The sequence below is a fragment of the Cervus canadensis genome, chromosome 18 (assembly GCF_019320065.1).
Source record: "Cervus canadensis isolate Bull #8, Minnesota chromosome 18, ASM1932006v1, whole genome shotgun sequence".
Classification (NCBI taxonomy): domain Eukaryota; kingdom Metazoa; phylum Chordata; class Mammalia; order Artiodactyla; family Cervidae; genus Cervus; species Cervus canadensis.
In genome coordinates, this window is record NC_057403.1 from 56845779 (window position 1) to 56865367 (window position 19589).

Here is a 19589-nt window from a genome sequence, read left to right on the forward strand (position 1 = left end):
TGCAGGGACAGGCCTGTGTCCACAAGCCGTGGCTTCCAAGTGCATCTGAGACAGAAACGAGACCTAATTAACCCAGGACAACTGTTTATGCTTCCACATCCCCAGGGATCGGCCTCGGGGGCCAAACCCCCTAAAACTCAGCAGGGCAGGGCCAGCCTCTCCAGGGAGCCCCAAGGACACTGCTCTGCCCAACCCGATCCTGTCCTCCTGCTCTGGGCCCCGGGCCCCCCCACACCTCCCTGACTCCCTGCCCCGGGGCGGGAGCCGGCAGGAACAGCAGAGCTGCCTGCAGACAGGAAGGGGCAGGGAAGGGGGGGAGCCTGGGACATTGAGGGTCACCCCCTGTCCCCTTCTGGGGGCCTTGGGTTCTTGGACAAGTGTGGCTCGGAGTCCCTCACTTGCAAACATCAGCAACAACGGACCATTTGGTGAGCCGAGATGACACTCAAAGCCCACTGCCCCTCGGGGAAAACGCCCCCGGTGGGCTGGGTCAGGGTGCGCTGGAGTTCAGAGCTGAGGCCAGAAGAGCAGCAGGACCCCGAGGATGGAGAGAGGCGAGGACGTCACACGGTGTTGTTCTCAGACTCTGCCTGTTGCCACGGCGCAACTGGAGGTCGATTCTAGAGCCGTGGTTCTCAAGCTTTATTTTTTTTCATTATGGTTCCCCTAAGGAGCCTATTAAGACACCTCCATCCCAATCTGCCCTGATCCCACTGAGGTTAAATTCTAGAAAACAAGATTCTGTTCAGTAGACTGAACTACATTCTCTACACACCACTGGAATAACTAGGTATTTTTAAGCCCCAAACACCGATTCTGGCCCCCTTGGAGGCAGTACCACACCTGTGGAGAACGCCCTGGCGGGTCCCAGTACTACTGGGTAAAGACTCCATAAAGCTACGGGAACACAGCAGGTAAGAGGTAGCATTCTTCACAAGCAGAAAGTTTTCCCTATGTTGTCCTGCAGCCACAACACGCACATGCATTGGGTGTAGGGGAAAAAGGATAAATACAACATTTAGAGAATTTAAAAACTCAAGCTAAGGTTGTGGGATTTCGAATGTCCTTAAATTTGATGTTCTATTGATTTTAAGTTAAAGGTAGAGAAAAGCAAACGAAAGAATCCAAAATGGTCAGTGGTAAATACGGAGGAGGGAGTGGCGGTATCAGGCAAGAGAACCAGGACACATCCCGAGTTGGGCCGAGAGGCAGAAGCTTGGGATCATGCGCAGGTGGCTCGGGCAGGATGCGGGGCAGCCCCTGGATCCACACTGCAATCTGCGTGTGACTATGCGCAAGTCACTGGACCTCTCTGAGCCCTGACATGTGCTGAGTAAGGAACAGCAAAGCGCAGAGACACACCCTGTACCGGCAGGTACTCAGCAACTGCGTCTGACTGAACGAACTCCGGCTGGAAGCTGTACAAACCGTGAGATGGATCGGCTACAGAACCGGGATTCAAACCCTGGGTCTCCGAGCTCATTTCACCAGCCAGCAGTACCTCAAAAACACCTTAGGTCTCCTTGCCGTTTTATAAGGAAGGGGAGAGTGCCTCCGTTCCATCTCACCAAAACTGAGGGGCAAAGAGTCACAAGAATGAAACCAGGCTGCTGACACTGAGAGATCACTGCCACCTGGTGGCAGCATACCTGAATTATTGGGGGGCGGGGGTGTCAAAAGGGAAAGATTACGAGCATTTCACCTGTGCTGTGACTAGTCGTGTCCGACTCTGTGCGACCCCCTGGACTGTAGCCCACCAGGCTCCTCTGTCCATGGGATTCTCCAGGCAAGAGTACTGGAGTGGGTTGCCACGCCCTCCTCCAGGGGATCTTCCCAACCCGGGGATCAAACCCAGGTCTCCTGCATTGCAGGCAGATTCTTTACCATCTGAGCCACCAGGTAAGCCCTACACACCCATAAGCCTACAACAAAAAGTGCTTAAACGGTGAGAATACAGGTCACCATCCATCCGCTGCAGAAGGACCGCTCACTGCTGGGCACTTGCTGATTCCTTGACACTCTGACCTGAGTGTGCTTGCTTTTGTTTTTTTGGCATGGACATCTACATACTGCTATATTTAAGAGGGATAACCAGCAAAGACCCAGCAAACAAATAAATAAAACGATGCTATGGAAAAATAATAAATAAAATTTAAGTGATTTAACAACCATCAACAAACCAACCACTGCCAAAATTGAGCAGACATCAGGTCTTGATGAGAACTGCTAGAAGCTCAGGGTTCCCCACTTCGGTACTTGCTCAATCAACTGTCTGAACCCCACATGCAATCCTTGTGCCTGAATTCGTACATTTCGAGCTTGTCAGCTTTAAATCACCCTTCCGGCTGTCACAGTCTCCCGAAGCTCCACTTTCCATGCCTACCATCTTAGTCATCGCTTGTAGCTGCGTAGTATTTACACATGTCACCAGTCCTGCCTTTCAGGAGTTCCCAGAGATTCCAGAAAGCGACTGGAGACAGTGTGGACCAGGGCAAGGCGGCAAGCAGAGTGGAGTCCACTCAAGACCACCTCCTCCTTGACACTGACCTTGCCACCTGTTCAGAGACATCTCCCCAACCTGTCAGGTGGGCAGTGAGTCTCCATCGTGCTCCGAGAGAAAGCAAGGTGCTCACTCCCTGAGGACTCACGAGGGAGACACGCGCGGGAGGAGGAGCAGAAGAGGAAAGCTCCGGGCAGGTAGCCGCTGCTGTCCCCGGCCGCAGGGTGGCCCCTCCTCGCAGGGACCCCATCACGCCGCCCGTACTCCTCTCTGGTGGCTGGTCTGGCCTTCACCTCCCAGGCCCGCTGGCCAGTCCTGAGGCAGACCCTCCCTGCCTGTCCCGGGCCACCTGGCTGCAGAGATCAGGCCTCAGAGAGGATGTCCCTGCAGAAATCGAGGTCTGAGCAGCAGCTGCTGGCGCCACAAACAGGTGCCTCCCTGGGCCTTCCACCCACATTCAGGAAGCCCCAGAATGGGCGAGGCCTGGGTATGAACCTTGCCCCGGGCCCTTACCAGCTGCAGGAGCTGGGCTCGGGTCTGGCCTTGCCTTCCCCACGGAGAAAATGGGAGCAATGATAATGAGCAGCCTGACAAGGATCAAAGAGTCACGATGAGGCAGGCGCTCGGTAAACGCCAGTCCCTTCCCTGTGCAGCCCCAGCTTGGAGACTCAGGCTCAGCCTCGGAGACGGCCACCCAGGCACAAGAGAGAGGCCCTGCCGCTGTCGGGCGGGGAGGAGGGGTGGCCTTCTGGGGACCTGGAATGTCAGTTTCCAGGGCTGAGTTTCTGTCCTCTGCCCAGCTGCGACGAGAGCCCCTCCAAAGGCGTGAGAAGAATGCTGAGTGTCCCCTGGTCCTCCCCACAGGACACACGGCCTCAAACCCCGCCCAGGGCCAGCCGCTCAGCCCCACCGCGCTACAGCTTACTGCAAAGGTGCCGGCTCGGGATGCACAGCGGTCATCCTAGCCACACCCTGCTGGCTCTGCAAGGCCTCCTGTTCTTGTTCTAAACTAAAAGGTCAGGAGGTGAGGGACAGGAGGCTGGGTGTGGGTCCTGAGCCACAGAGCAGAATGTGGACTCTCTGGGGCAGCAGGGACACTTCCCACAGATCTGGCCCCTGGGTCTTGAACACGACCAGTCAGGGACTAATTCAGCATTTGTGCTAGAGAGCTGGGGACCATCCCACACGGAGCTAGAACCCGAAAAGCAGGCCAAAGAACCAGAGAGCGGAAAGGAAGGGAAGCCTGTGGAAATACAGCTGGACTTCTGCATCTCTGATAAATTTTCCTCTGCTGCCAACTTCGAAAGTCACTTTCAACTTATCACCTGGACTCCCTCAAGTCCTGCCCCCCAGAGCCGCTCAGGTGAGCTCCTGTTCTGAGAGCAAGCGGGTCTACGATCCTTCCAGAAGCCGGCACGCCACAAGGTTCCCAGGCAAAGTCAGGGGCCAACTGGGCAGGGACACAGCTTTGGCATCGCAAGGGGGCCAAGTATCAACCATCCAAGAGGGAGGTAGGGGCTTTCAGACAATGGGGTAAAGCGCCCAGGAGGTGAGAGACCCCTGCTCTCCAGCCTCTGGGTGACCAAGTGGCACCTCAAACGAGCAATGAGCCAGGACTTACCTTCCACTGCAGAGAATGGAACCACTGGTCTCGCAGGTAGCTGTTGGCGGCCTGCAACGAGAACAGGACAACGCTGGTCAGTCACCAGCCTGCAGCATCTCAGAGCATTTTATGGGCCAGCATGAGGTCCTGCACCAGGCTGAACCACTCGTGTGTAAAACCAAACCGGAAGCGGTCACCTGGTGGACTCATCTGAAATAAGACACGGCTCTTGCCTAGCGCTTATTCTGCTGGGCAGACGCTGGTGGCTGCAAGAGCTTCAACTGCACACGAATCTCAGCATTTTCAGGATCAGAGAAGGGGCCGGGATGAGTGGGGAAGAGGCACGGGGCGAGGGGGTGATGGGGATGAGCTGCCTGGTGCTCCAGGCGCCAAGCATTTGCCATCTGTGTAATCTGTCCTCCGAGGTGGGCAACGCTCTGTTTCACCAAGGGAAAAACTGAGACCCTGAACGCTCACGTCAACTGACCGCATTTAAACCCGCAGCCTGGCTTCCAAGTCTGTGGGTTTAACCACCGCACCCCCTGCCAACTGCAGACAGCCACTGTAGAGACCAGGCGGCCTTGGCCTCAGGCAGAACTAGTAGATGTTACACATCCCCGTTCGGGGAGCTCGGCCTTCCAAGACCGACACCACGCCAGCTCCGAGCCTCCGGGCCACTCGGAGTCGGACGGTTCTCACTCCCAATTCCAGCACGTCTGCTGATGACAAGTGCAGTATTCACGGCGGGTCTGCCGGGCGCTGGACGCTAGGCCCTACGCCTGGACGAGCTCATCCTGTCCTTAGGTCAACCCTGGGGAGTGGGCACTCCAGCCGTGGTGCAGACAAGGAAACTGAGGCTCAAGAGATTGAACTCATCCCCCAGGGGCTCACAGGCAGCAGGGGAGGGGGGCCAGCGCCTGGACCCAGGGTCTGACTCACGGTGAAACTGCAGTGTGACGGCATCTCACGTCTGCCGCTGGCCACCCCCGGGGCAGAAATGTAGTGCCCGTCCCCTGCCTGAGCCCCGGCCCGCTGTTCTGAGTGGCCACAACCCTGACGGGCGAGGGACTCTGACAAAGACCAGAGCCTCTCTCCAGGCAGGAGTGCCTGCCTTCTCTTCCTGAGCCACACACACACACACACACACACACAGAGACACACACACACAGACACACATACACAGACACACACACACACACAGAGACACACACACACAGACACACAGACACACACACACACAGACTCACACACACACACACAGACACACATACACAGACACACACACACACACACACACAGACACAGACACACACACACAGACACACACACACACACAGACACACACACACACACAGACACACACACATACAGTACACACACACACCACACACAGACACACACACACACAACACACACAGCACCACACACACACACACAGACACAGACACACACACACACACACACACAGACTCACACACAGACACACAGACACACATACACAGACACACACACACACAGAGACACAGAGACACACAGACACAGACACACACACAACAGACACACACACACACACACATACACACGAGACACACACCACACAGACACACACACACAGACACACACACACACACACAAGAGATACACACACACACAGACACACAGACACCACCACAGAACAGACCACACCACACACACAGACACACAACACACAGACACAGACACACACACAGACACACACACACACACACACACACACACAGACATACACACACACACAGACACACACAGACACACACACACAGACACACACACAGACACACACACACACACACACAGACACACACACACACACACAGACACACACACACAGACACAGACACAGACACACACACAGAGACACACACACACACACACACACACACACTGCACCCGCTGTGTGCATCCTGGGGTCACCCTCATTCAAGGGGATTCAGCTCTTACAGATGACCTCCCCTGATCCCCGGCAAGCCACAAATGAAACCCCAGCTGCTCGCCCAGGCCAGAGTTTGGGGAAGTCTCTGAGCTGCAGAAAATGAACCAGTTCAGTGGCCCGGGGAGCTGGGAATCGGGTTTCCGCGGGCAAGCTCGGAGACGCGTTTGACACCCCAAGCAGCTCCACACCAGCACCTTGAGCCAACGTGTGTGCGTGCTTCTGCTCTGAGTCGGGGGAGTAGGCTGGAGGGCACCCTGCATGGGACGCAGGAACCTCTGCAGTAGCTGAGTCTCCAGAAGCCCTGGGTTCAAGCCCCCTGAGGACCCACAGCCTGCGACACCTGACCGGTGCAGGGCAGGCCCGGCAGCCCCCGCGGAGGGCCCGTGGGGGGTCACCTGCTGGCGCTGACCGAGCTGTGGTCTCAGGACAGATCGTGGACTTCAGGGTAACCAAACGCAGCCCACACTCAGGAAGAGCGGGGCAAGACCCCAACGATGAGAGCGTCCGTGGACACCCACTGAGCACGGCGCCCCGCGTGTGCTAACAGCAGGGGTCAGGGCAGGACGGCCATGGCCAGCGCCGTGCTGACAAACCTGTAACAGCAGGCGCCCCTGGACGAACAGCCCCGATCGCGGTGGGTGCGGACGTCCACACGGACGCCCCTTGGCCAACTCCAGGCTCCCAGGGCACGTCCCTGAACCAGAGCTAAGGCAGGATCCTGGTGGCTCTCAGGAGCTGGGACAGGCGGGAATGAGCCACTCCAACATGATTCAGACCCACAACCATTTCTCTGCTTTTCAACACACTGAGGTGATCAGGGACAGGGGAGGTGTGGCGTGTCGAACGAGGGGCCTCCAGAGACTGTCCACGTCCTAATCCCCAGGAATGTGTTCAGTTCAGACGCTCAGTCATGTCCAACTCTTTGCGACCCCATGGCCTGCAGCATGCCAGGTTTCCCTTTCCATCACCAACTCCCGGGGTTTGCTCAAACTCATATCCTTTGAGTGGGTGATGCCATCCAAGCATCTCATCCTCTGTCGTCCCCTTCTCCTCCTGCCCTCAATCTTTCCCAGCATCAGGGTCTTTTCCAATGAGTCAGTTCTTTGCATCAGGTGGCCAAAGTATTTCAGCTTCAGCTTCAACATCAGTCCTTCCAATGAACACCCAGGCCTGATCTCCTTTAGGATGGACTGGTTGGAATGTGTTACCTTGTTGCAAAGGGACTTTGTGGATCAAGTCAAGGACCCTGACATGGGGAGACTACTCCGGCCCCTCTGGGTGAGTTATGAGGGTCTATATAAGAGGCAAACAGGAGGTCAGAGAGTCAAAGATGTAAACAGAGCTTGTAATGACGTGGCCATGAGCCCAGGGATACAGGTGGCCTTGAGAAGCTAGAGATGGATTCCTCCCTAGGGCTTCAGATGAACCAGTCCTGCCCACACTTGGGAGTTTAGCCCAGTGAGACACGTGTTGAATTCAGATCCCCAGAATGGTCAAGATACAAATCTGTGCTGGCCTTTTTTTTTTTGTAGAATCTCAGTTCCCTGACCAGGGATCAAACCCAGGCCCAGAGCAGGGAAAGCCAAGTCTTTACCCCCGCTTCAGCAGGGAATTCTCAAACCTGTGCTGTGTTAACCACCATAGTCAAGGTACTCTGCCTTTTGGCAGCAGGTGTGACCCCACCACCTGCTCTCTGTACTGCTGGGCCCCTGGGAACCTGGCTGGGGAACCTGAAGGCGCCACGCTGATGAAGGGAGAGGCTCCGGTCAGGGCGAGGCCCCCACCCTGCAAACAAAAGGGTGGGCCAGAAATTTGCTCCAGGAAAGGGGAGGCAACTTCTGTGACACCCTCGCAGTCGCAACCCCTGTCTTGATGCTGGAGACAGGGAGGCCACGGCAAGAGCAGGCCCTCCCGCTCCTTCCTCCGGCTGGTTGAGTTTTGGAGAAGGACAGAGGCCGTGCGGGGACGTCCGGAATCCCAGGGCGGGCATCTCAAGGCGCCGTCCGGGGGAAGGCAGCGCGTTCAGAGTGGACAGAGTCCCCACGCTGCCGCGGGGAGGGCCAAGCCTGGACGACGGCCCCCAGCCCAGACGATGGCCCCCAGCCCCACCACGGGGGACCCAGGGCGCATCTCTGCGTCCTGAGTGGAGCGGGGCCCAGCCTGGGAAAGAGGCCCTGGAAGCAGGCTCTGGCGGGCGCCAGCCTCTCCTGGCGATAAATCTTTCGAATCCTACAAGGGCCTCGTTCCAGGCAAATTCTGCCTAATTTCCTCTTTGAAAGTTGCCAAGTTCCCTCTCATTGTTGTATTGTCTGGAGAGGTGAGAAAAACAGCCAAGGGTGCACGGTGGGTGACCGTTCCCAGGTTCGCCCTCCCCGCCCCACTTCTTAGGGGAAAAAACAGCACGTGCTGTGCCGCCGGAAAAGGTCTCTCTCTCCGGCTTCCAGTAAGGAGGGCACCCGCCCTGTCCTGCCCCAGCTGCCAGCGTTTGGGGTAAACAGTGGCCTGGCCTCCCCTGGGGGGTCTCGGGAACGTCACTGAGATGAGCCGGTCTCGGAAACCGTTTCAGAAAGCAGCAGCACTCTCGAGAAAGTGGGGCTGGCAGGGGTGGGGGGGGGGTCCCCTTGCTCCTGGTCTCGCCTGAAACCTTGTTGTCCAAGCAGTGGGCTCTGTCCGCTTTCTCATCAGTGACTGGACAGCCACAGAGGAGGCAGAGATCTCTGGGAGATGATCCGGGTCTTCATCTCTGCTCCGCGACTCCACGGGCTGGCAAGGAGCACCCCCTGCCCCCCTGCCCGGCACCGTTCATGGGCTCGTGGAGTTACCCCTCACGATGAAATGCCAGCAGACAGGGCATTAGAAGAAAGACGATAAATAAGTCCTTCCTGCACCCGGGGACTCTAATAACATGCCATTAGGGAGCTCACGCTGAAATACACAAAACATCCACAAACACACCAGTCGGACCCAGGCTGGAGGGCTGGCGCCTTTGTCTGCCGACTGGACCTGCAGGCATGTTGCGTGGTGCCTCTGAGCAGGGCAGGAGGACCATCATCTTGAGAGCGCTTGTCCTTTGCTTTTTAATATTCATTTATTTGGCTGCGCCAGGCCTTAGTTACAGCATGTGGGATCTTTTTTTGTTTTTTTTTTTAGTTTTGGCATGCGGGGTCTTCAGTCCATGGCATGTAGGATCTAGTTCTCGGACCAGGGATGGAAGCCGGTCCCCCTGCCTAGGGGGCCTGGAGTCTTAGCCACTGGACCACCAGGGAAGTCCCCTGCGAGCATTCCTGAACCTTCCCTGAACTCAGGTCAGTTCCCAGGGGGTCTGAGTGAGGCACCGGCTCAAATTCTCACAAAGCAGCTACATAAGGATGAGGGGTAGGGAGCGGAGAGGGGGAAAAAACGGACAGCGGAAGAGAGACTTAGGTCAGGACGCACAGAGAAGGGGCCGGGGGGAGAGGCAGGCCTGGAGAAAGACCGCAGAGGGGGAAGCAGAGAGTGAGGTGCATCAAGGGACCCCCAGACACCGCCCCGCCACAGGATGGACCCCTACGCGGGAAGGCAGGGGCGCTGGGGGCCCGCAGGCCACCCGCACTGAGGCTGTTCCCGCGGGGGCAGCAGGGGTCGGGATGAGAAGTCCTGGGGTCTCAGCCCCGTGTGCGGATGGGAGCATTTGCAGGACTGAGACACTGGCACCTGACGTCCTGAGCACCCAGAGCAAGGCCGGAGGACACAGGAGCCGCCCTCTTGATTCATTACCTTGGACTTAAGTGCAGACGACCCTGTGAGTCTGGCGGCCGCTATGGGGGCAGCACGGCTCGGGGCGGCACCCGGGCGCAGCATGGCCTTGACCCCCGGCGCCCCTTGCCGCCGCACTCGGCCCCCACCCCCTACCCCTGCCAGGACGCGGGGACTGCCGTCACACCCCTGCTCTGGGCCCGTCCTGTGAGTCTGGACAAGCCCCCCGGCAGGGGGTCCCGCCGACCAGCAGGAGAGCCAGCGCCCGGCCCGCCACCTCGGGGGCCGCCCCATCACCACGCGGGCCCGCAGACTGCAGCCCAGCCCCGCGGCGCCTCGAGACTGCTGATACAACCAGGCAGCCGCTCGCTGCCCGTGAACCACAGGAGGGCGAGGAGGAGGGGGTGACGGGGGGGAAGCAAGCTGGGAGGGACCCTGGGGACGGCAGGGCTGCACCCACCTGTCCGCCGCCTCAGTCCACCTGCCCGCAGTCAGCCAGGCCCCGGGAGTGCAGATGGGAGGCCCCCGCGGGATCAAAGGGATACTCGGGCAACGCCCGGCACACCACATCCTCCAAGCGCCCTGCCCCTCTGTCTGGGGGTCCCTCCGTGGAGGACGCTGCCCGCTCTAGCTCCAGAGCACTGGGAGATGCCCCTGCCAGGGACAGGGCAATTACAAGGCTTCCCTTGGGCCCGCCTGTCTGGGGGTCTCACGGATGCCCCGTCTGCTCGGCCAGCAGACCAGTCCCTCAATTGCCCCCCACCTCTCGGGAGCTCTCGGCGGCTGCCTGCGGCCCTCAGAACAGCACTGTGGCTCCCTCGCTCGACTGACATGACCTGTGGGGCCTGGCTGCCTGCAACCCGACAATTCTGGGCTCGTATTTAGGGCCTGCACCACCGCCCCCTCCTGTCCGCGGCAGGGACCCCCCACACCCACACTCTCAGGCTTCGCACCCCCTCCTCCCTCTACCCACAGTGGGCATCCCATCCTGGCACACTCCGACTCACCCCTCTACACCCAGCTCTAGCGTCACCACCCACGGAGAGCCTTCCCTGGGACCTCCAGGGTGACAGTGAGTCCCCCAGCCCTCGGGGACAGGCCTCGATTTCAGCTGCTACCTCTGGGGGGTTTGTTTGTGGCTCTGTCTCCCCGGGGGCCTGACTCACCTCCCCACCCCCCGCCTGCACAGGGGACAGCAGGCTCTGTGATTCCAAGGGGATCTTCTCAGCCCCCTCCCTCTCCGCTTGCTATGGACTCGGAGTATTGCCCTCCTTGCCCCTAGACTCCCATCACTGCTCCCCGCCAGCGCAAAGGGGCCAGAGCTGACCACTCCCTTCACAGAAGGTGCAACCATCACAGAGGGGCAGGAAGGATAGAAAGGAAAGCGCTGCTGGCTGGAAGTCAGGAGGGAAAAGGGGAGGGCAGCTATGAGAAAACCCGCAGGGTGTGAGAGATTTAGGAAGAAAGCAGACAGGCAGTGTCCTCTGAGGGATGACAGTAAAGGCTGGGGTCTTCCTGAAGGATCATAAGCTGTTATGCTCAGCTCCCGGGGCTCGACATTCCTCAGAGGCCAAACTGTGTGCCTCTCGGCTCCAGCATTGTTGAATAATCTGGTGGCCACTTTTGAAACAAGTTTTAGGGAGCATCTCTGTGGGCTCAGAGCAGTCTCCCAGGAGAGACAGAGTTAGAAAGAAAACGTTCCTGAAAGAGAGGCAAAGGGAGACCGTCCTCCAGGAGATAAGAGTCCATTCCCTCTAGACAAGCAGTCCTGACTTGAGTCCCTGTTGGAAACCCAAGGGAAAGCGACAATGGTGGGCCTTTGAAAGCCGACAGGAGGGGGCTGAGAAAACCCCCCTTGAGTCACGGGGGCAGGGACCCCCTGAAATGACAGAGCGTGCCTCGTGTATGGACTGCAGCAGCCGTGTCATTAGTTTTGCCTCAGTTCCTTCCTTGGTGGACCCGCCTCTCCCCACCCACGAGGTCCTGGCAGGGCTGTCAGAGTACACGGCTGCCAGTGCTAAAGGTGGGCGTGCAACGCAGGGCAGGTGTCCCCCCGGGGGGTGAATCAGATTACAGCCAGCCAATCAGAATCTTCCAGGGGACTTGACAGGAAAATACTGAAAGGAAAGTGGGCTCTCACATTTTTTAAGGATTACAGACTCCAAGAATGCAGCCCGAGGCTGCCAGATGTCCGTCTTTCCCATCACGTGGGGAGCCTCTGCCTGACAGCGAAGCCAGCACACAGAAGCAAAGCCAGGAGATGGAGAGATCAGACGTTCATGAGCGCCTCTGACTCCTGGGTCCAGCTGTGCCTGAAGTCCACTCTCAGACTGCCCAGGCACAGCATCAAATTCTCTTCCTGCTTCAGATCACTCGAACAACATCTGCATCATTTCCAACCAACAGCCTCTGACCAATACACACAAAACGTGCATTGTTTCCCAAGGAGAGGGCTCCTACTTCCATCAGGGCCTCAACAGGAAAAGATTAATGAAAAGTGAGAAACCTCCTCACTCACGGTACAACAGAAAGCAGCACATCTGCTGCTTACTTGGTTTTTATAGCCTTATAAAGCCTGTGTCTCTGTGCCTCGGTTTCCTCATCTGTAAAATGGGAGACCAGAAAACCGGAGAAACCAAAACACAACGTGGGAAGCTCCTCAGTGGGGACAGGTGCGCAGCGGGAGCCAGTCTGTGCACACTCCCTCTTCTGCTCCCTCAGTGAGCCCCGATTTACACCTTTCCTGTACACGGAGGGAAAAAAACCACTGCAAGTCAAATAGGCTTTCCTCTGGATAGCTGCCTTCTCCGAGGGGGAGGACGAGGGTGCTAAGCAGGGACAGAGCCAAAAGTGCATGTTCATGTTTACGCGCCCTACCTGCAGCAGGACAGTTCCCCCAGGAATTGTGAGCTGTAAACAGTACTTCGGGGCGTTCTCCCAGGACAGCAGCTGAACGTCTTCAATGGCGCTGTAGGAGACTGAATTTTCCATGTACCCAGTTGGCTGCAGCAAAAAAAAACAGAAAAGACATATGTTGGTTATGAGATCAGGCACAATAACTGCCTTGGAAAGCATTCTCGCTTTAGCAATGAGCACGCTGAGCTGGTACAGACGCCTGGCAACTTTGGAGACTGAAGGAGTTCGTCTTTCCTGGCCGGCGGTGTCCAGCTGGAGGGGAGGGGCCGTGGCGGACACCCACCCATGTGTTTTGGGAGGTGTGCAAGGCCTGGGCACTGCTCCTCCCAGTGTCTGTGGGGCCCAGCGTGGCCGGAGCCGGGACTGCTCCACCTTTCACCGTGTCCCAGCCACCACCCTCCCCTGCCCAGGAAGCGGTCACAGCCCCCTGCCCTCCGGACTCCCCTCCTGTCTCCCCCTGCAGACACATGTTCCCACTTGGCACTCAGGGCCGCATTCTGAGTCGGCAAACTCGATCCCTCCACGCCCCTGCTTGCATCTGTCAGGGGCTCCAGGTGACCCGACCACGAACTCCACCCCCGGGCCCCCTGCGTCTGACCTTGTGCCCGCTCCAGCCCCACCCCACCTCTCTCTGCACGCCAACACTGGTCTGCGGACGGCACTTGGCCTGCCCCGTGTCCCCAAAAGGCGGGGGTCACCCCCCCACCCCGGCATCTCCTCTTGACCTCTCCAGACCCCGAAACCCACCTGGCCGCCCCCCTCCCCGGGTCCCACACGCTCACTACATCCGTCTCAACCCTTGTGACCTGTGCGGGCTGTCTGTTTGCTGTCTGCCTCCCCCAGGCCGTGGCTCCGTGAGGTCAGGCCACGTCTGTCTGGGTCCCCACTCTGCCTCCAGGGTCCGGTGCACAGCAAGGACCCAGTGACTTGTGTTAAAAGGGGGAGACTGGTGAGGGTTATCACTGCTCAGTGCCAGGGTGGGGGTGGGGCGAGCGAAATTCAGTCGCTCACAGCTGAGTGAGCTCCTCTGTCACGGAGAGGAGGTGCCAGGCACCCAGAGGCCGCGTCCTTGGCACTCGGGGCCCGGGAAGCCAGACTTCAGCAGCGTCGGAGGCGAGTGTGGCCCAGCTGGGAAGGGGGACAGCTAACACCCCCCACAGTCTGACATAGGCCGAGCCTCCCCGAGCATGCGGCAGGAGCAAGCACCTTTGACTCTTATGACCGTGCCCAGAGCAGGGGCCGGGCTGTCCCCGCTGCACAGGTGAGGATGCCGCGACTCGGGACCTGACTGGCCCAGGGCCGCCTGGCTGCTGGCTCAGGGATCTCCAACCTGATCAGTAAGCTCTGACACAAGCAATGTAAAGTCTGGGGCCCAGCAAGCGAATTTCACCCGAAGGACTGGGGACCTCCGTGAGGCTTTTTCTTTAATTAAATTTTTTAATTGAAGTATAATTGCTTTATAGTATTGTGTTGGTTTCTGCCCACCAAGTTGTTTATTTTTAATTCCTATCTGCCAAAGCTGAGATATGGTGGTGATGGTGGTTTAGGAGCAGAAAAGGGTTGAAGGCTTAAGCTGCCTCAAATTTCCCTGATACGATCGGCTCCCACGCTCAGGTAGTCAGAGGGACTGATGGATCAATTCATTCATTCACTCACTCCGTCAGTCACCTAACAGACACTTAACTGAGCACCTGTTACCTTCCCGGCCCCGCGGGCTGGCTGTTGTGGGATCTAGCAGTGAACGAGACAGCAGCCCGGCGGGACAGAGAGACAACAGACAGACAGACACAAACACCCAGCAATGGGAGAGTGGCGAGTGCTGCACCGGAAACCAGGACCGCCGCAGTGTCGGGAGCGGGAGAGACAGAGAGCCATGGCACCGAGGAACGAGGGAGGGAAAGCGCATCTCGGCCTGGCCACGGCCAGTGCAAAGGGCCGGGGGCGCTCGCGCGGGGAGGAGTGAGGCAGGGCAGGTGAGAAAGGCCGTGGAGAGGCGGGCAGGCTGCATCTGGAGGCACGGGAAGGCCCGGCGGGGTTCCGGGAACGGGTGCCCACGGGGGGGAGGGGCAGGGCTTCGGGGTGCTCTCCCAGCGTCCCTGGACTCTGCTGCAGGGACCGAGTGGGCGGAAGCAGGAACAGCCTGGAGCCGCCTCCTTGGGGCCAGATGAGCCAAGAGGCCGCTGAGACCGCGGTGGGAGTGGGGAGCCAAGTTCACCCGGCCCTTCTCTCCGGCCCATGGCCCACCCCTTGGCATCAACCCAGGCAGCCTCGGTGTCCAGCCAAGACGGTTTGCCAATGCATCCCAAAGGCAACCACGTGGGTTCCCCGTGGCCCCTCTGCCCTGCTCCACAGCCCTGCACCGTCACGTTCTCAATATTCTGCATAAATGACTCAGCCCTGACCGCACGTCCTGTCCTGAGAAGCCCAGCGGCACCAGGGGCCTCGGGGATTCATGTGAACAGGCTTGTGCTTCCTGCTGACTGTCTCTGTGCTGGCGTTTTCAGCACAACGCGAGTGGGAGCGTTCACCTGCTCTGTTTCACGTGCCTGATGTTTAGGAGGTGATGGGTATACCTCCTTAACAAATGCAGGAAGATTTTCCTAAGTAAAAAAATGCCCATCCACACATAACATACATGGGAAGAGGTTGTGGTTACTAGTTTTACATATTAAATTAAAATTAAAAATAAATTAAAGAACTCTCCTTTAGAAAGCAATGGCGCCTGGATGCCTGGATGTGCTGAAGGTCTTTCTTTCCTTGACAGCCCACAGCCACATCTCTGCCTTTTCCTGGTCTGGCTGGTTCCTAAACCTCAGCCCACGGTCCCCTTGATGCACAGAGAAGCCAGAGAACGTGGGCTGGGACGCAGCCACTTTGGCATCTAGAAAATCACCGGGCCAACCCAGCGACGGATACAGAAACCCATTAGAAAATCCCACAGCAGTAGGGTGTGAGCACACGGGGTGGATCTGATTATCAAGCGAACGGCCAGTTTGGAATCGCACCTTGGGCACGTGAGCAGACAGCCTGGACGCTTCTATTTCCCACCACGGCTTCCTGGAGACTGAGACATGGAGAGGCCCCGCGCTGCCCGGCGCCCACCCCCACACCAAGCCCGTGGGAACACGCTCCAGATGACCACGACAGGTGGGACTTAGTATGATGGGGGGACAGCTGACCACCTGTGCCTGCTTTTTTCATGACCCGGCTGCAGCTGTCTCAAGGTGGCCTTGATTAGAAGTTTCAGCATAAGCATTTTCGGGAAACATTGGATATAAATAAACACATACTGGTTTTTTTTTTTAAAAAAGCAGATGTATTGCTGTTTGAAGTAGTACTGGCAAAAAGCAAAACTTAAAGAATTAGTGAGTTCTGTGTTTGAGCCACTTACTTGTGGGTCTTTGTGTAAGTTACTGCACCTCTCTTGATACCATTTCCGCCAATGGTAAAATGAGAATTTATTAGGTAAAATAGAATTTAAAGGGGATCCAATCTGTTAACGGCTCAGCACAGCATCTGGAACACACTGAAAAACTCAATAAAAATAAACTATTGTGAGAAACACTAAACTTTTTTTATCTCCAGGATCCTCCTCCCCTAAAGCCATAATTCTAGTCTAATCGTGAGAAAAAACATCAAACAAACCCCAACCGAGTGACAGTCCTCAGAACACCTGAGCAGTGCTCACCAAACACAAGGTAAGTCTGAGCATCTGTCCCCTCCACGTCTATGCAGACATGATGACTAAATGGACTGGGGGCCCACATGAGATGCTGGGGCAGAAAAACAACATTAGGGGAAAACTAAGGAAACCAAAGTGTGAACTTCAATAACAGCACATCAATATGAGTTCATTAGCTGTGACAAATGTCTCATGCTTTTGTAAGATGTTAACAATTGAGGGGGCGGTGGTGGAGAATTTTCCTGGTGGCCCAGTGGCTGAGACTCTGCACTCCCAATGCAGGGGGCGTAGGTTCGATCCCTGGTCAGGGAACTGAAACTCTGCATGTCCCACAGCAAGGTCAATCCCGCCCCCGGCAGACAAAAACACAACCGGGGAAAAGGGGTGTGGGGTATATGCGAACTCTCTGTGTGTCCCTGCAGCTTTCCTTTGCATCTCAAACTGTCCTGACATAAAAGGCTCACTAAGAAAAGCGCACCGTTGCTGCTGCCGTGGCTACTGCTGACACTATTGTCAACATTGTGGACAGACCCTGGACGGGAGCCTGAGGTCTGCGAGGGGAACGGGCAGGCCTGGACTGGAAGCCCCCGCCCTTCTCTGGATGCTGGTGTGAGGCTGCGCGGACCGAGGACCTCCTTCATCCCGGGTACTTTCACACTGCCGGGACGATTTTACAGAGGACTGATAATTCCCTGGTAATCTGAACACGACGATCAGGGCTACGACAGAGGAGATTCCTGCATGGGGTAAAGGCTGAGTTAGCTAGAAAGGAAAAATTAAATTCTCTGCTTGAGGGGCGTGAAGAAAACCTGCTCTAAGAGGTGTTCTTAAGAGAACATCAAGCAGATTACGAGTTATCAAACCGTGCGGCTCCATTTGTATGACATCCTGGAATACACAAGAACTATAGCCACGGCTCAGACCAGTGGTGGCCAGCAGGGGGGCGAGGGGACTGGTTACCGAGGGGCACGGAGGAGGGGCGTGGGGGCACCTCTCGGGGCAATGGAAACAGTCTGTCTCAACGGTGGTGGGGTTACCTGACCGCACACACTCGTCAAAGTAAACAGATGCGCACGCGCCAAACAGTGGAGTTCACCGAATGTAAATTACAACTCAAACCCGACTAAGAGGCAACAAACCAACGTTCAAGGTAATTTGGGAGATGATGAATAGGACGAAATCTCAGAATTGTTACCAAGACCGCTCACGAGCACTTTGGTAGACCACCTGTGTTACTTTCTAACACCTCACTTTTTGAAGGTCCATATAGTTCTGTAACTTGCCTTTTCCCACACAATGCTGCAGCATATGCCCACCCCATCTTCGGAGCTACCATTTTAGGAGCTGTTAGGTACTCCACCCCTCGTGTCTCATCGCCGCGCCGCGCCCCCCCACCAGACAGCGCGGTGGTCCTGCTCCGTGCTAACATACACAGCGCCACAATGGGCGTCCCTGTGAAGCACGCTTTTCTGCCCCGTGTTTAGGATTAGAATTTAGAATCCTTAGGCCAGATTCCCAGAAATGGAATTACTGGGACAAAGGGTAAGAGCATATTTTATGTTGCTGCCAAACTGCTCTCATTAAGGAGAAATTAAGGAGAGCTGGGGGGCCCTGGCTAAGACCGGGGGCCTTCACCCTGGGCCACCAGCCTGACTGGGTCCTGTGGGCCGCTGCTCCGGCCCCACCTGGCCTCTGCGGGCCTGCGGTGTAACTGCGGGGAAAGCGTGCTGGTGGCTCAGAAGTCTGCTGGGGGTCCTTCTGTGGGGCGGGGCGGGGCGGGGTTGGGGGGGAGGTCCTTCCACAAGCAGGGTCCTCGCTCCTGGGGAAGCTGGGGGACAAGTCAGGGTGCCTCTGTCCTTTTGCTTTCAGAGACTGATGAGGGGCCAGGTGGGGGCCCTGGTGTAGACAGACCGCGAAGAGACCATGGCCACCATCCCCCCCACCGACACCGCCCCCTGCCGACGCCGCCCCCGCTCCTTTTGCTTCTGAGATGAGCTTCTTCCCTGATCACGTAGCACCTGGACCTGCTGGAGGCAGCAGGCCCTGGAGAGACATCATCAAGGTCCCCAGGGACCCCCAAAGGCCTTTAAAGCTGACATTCCAAACCCTGTGCCTTCTCGGGTTTCCCGTGAGGCAGGGAGCAGGGTGACCACAGCCCCCCTCCCCCCTCTCCCAACAGCCTCTGACCTCGGGCCCCTAATGCTGGCAGGATGTCTCCAGGCTCCCCCCCCCCCCGCCTTTCTGGGGAACCCCTCCCTCCTGCCCAGGGCTGCCTGCCTGCTGGTTTCCATGGGGATTTCTGTAGAGGCGAGTGAGAATCATGACTTCCGCAGGCCCCAAAGATGAGGCTCCGGGCTGATTCAAGACACAAGAAGGAAAAGGGCCTCTTGCACAAACATTCTCCAAGGCCCTGCATCACCATGGATTGCTCCAAAAAGGTGGATCAGAGAGGAGCACTCTGGCGTGCAGGAGGTCACTGGCCGGCTCTGGATGACCAACGCCAAGCAGGCCTTCATCAGTTACGGATGTTTGGTCTGGGGTCTTCCCCAGGAGCTCCGGGCTGCCTGCCCCGGGCCTGCCCACCTCGCCCTGTCCCATCAACCACCCCTGCAGTAGCCCAGGCCTCCCTGGGGGCCAGGAGGGGTCGCCAAGGGGGCCGTGGGATCTGCGGGACAAAAGGAGGAGCCACCGGCCCGCCGGTCCCTGCTGCACAGACCTCGACAGAGCAGAGGCCGGGCCGAGAGGGCAGGCCCAGAGTCTGGGGCCGGCCAGGGCTGCTCTCCATGGACTGCGCTCCGCAGAGAGTCAGGAGGCCCTTTCGGGCTCATTAATCACAAGTCCAGCCATGGCAGCTGCCCCCTTTTATGGCCAAACGGCTCAAGAAGTTTAATAATAGAGCTGAGGGCTGATACTTCCACGTTCAGACCCTTCCAGCCCCGGCCACCAGCGTGGGCATGGGAAGCCAGATGGAAATCGGGGCCCTGGGGGTGCCGTGTCACCCTGGGGCGTCTTTGATCGGAGCAGCCAGTGAGGCTCTCGAGGGCCAAACTCAACATCAGCATACGGCCAACCAGCAGGTGGGCAAACGTCCCAAGGATCACAGACGCCCCAGGCGCCTCCTCACTGACTCTTCACGAGGCCCCTGGGAACCGGGAGCGGCTGGCGCCCCCATCCACTAGAG

The 19589-nt window shown here is 57.6% G+C and overlaps 1 protein-coding gene across 1 annotated transcript in view; it reads right to left on the reverse strand.

Moving 5' to 3' along the window:
- Window positions 1-19589, reverse strand: part of LOC122421712 (c-Maf inducing protein) — a 204790-nt gene that overhangs the window by 64183 nt on the left and 121018 nt on the right. Inside the window, exons 2-3 of the mRNA XM_043437945.1 lie at window positions 12688-12813; window positions 4122-4172 (exon numbers count right to left, since the gene is read on the reverse strand). Coding sequence (XP_043293880.1) covers window positions 4122-4172; window positions 12688-12813 — 177 coding nt within the window. The remainder of the gene's footprint in view (window positions 1-4121; window positions 4173-12687; window positions 12814-19589) is intronic.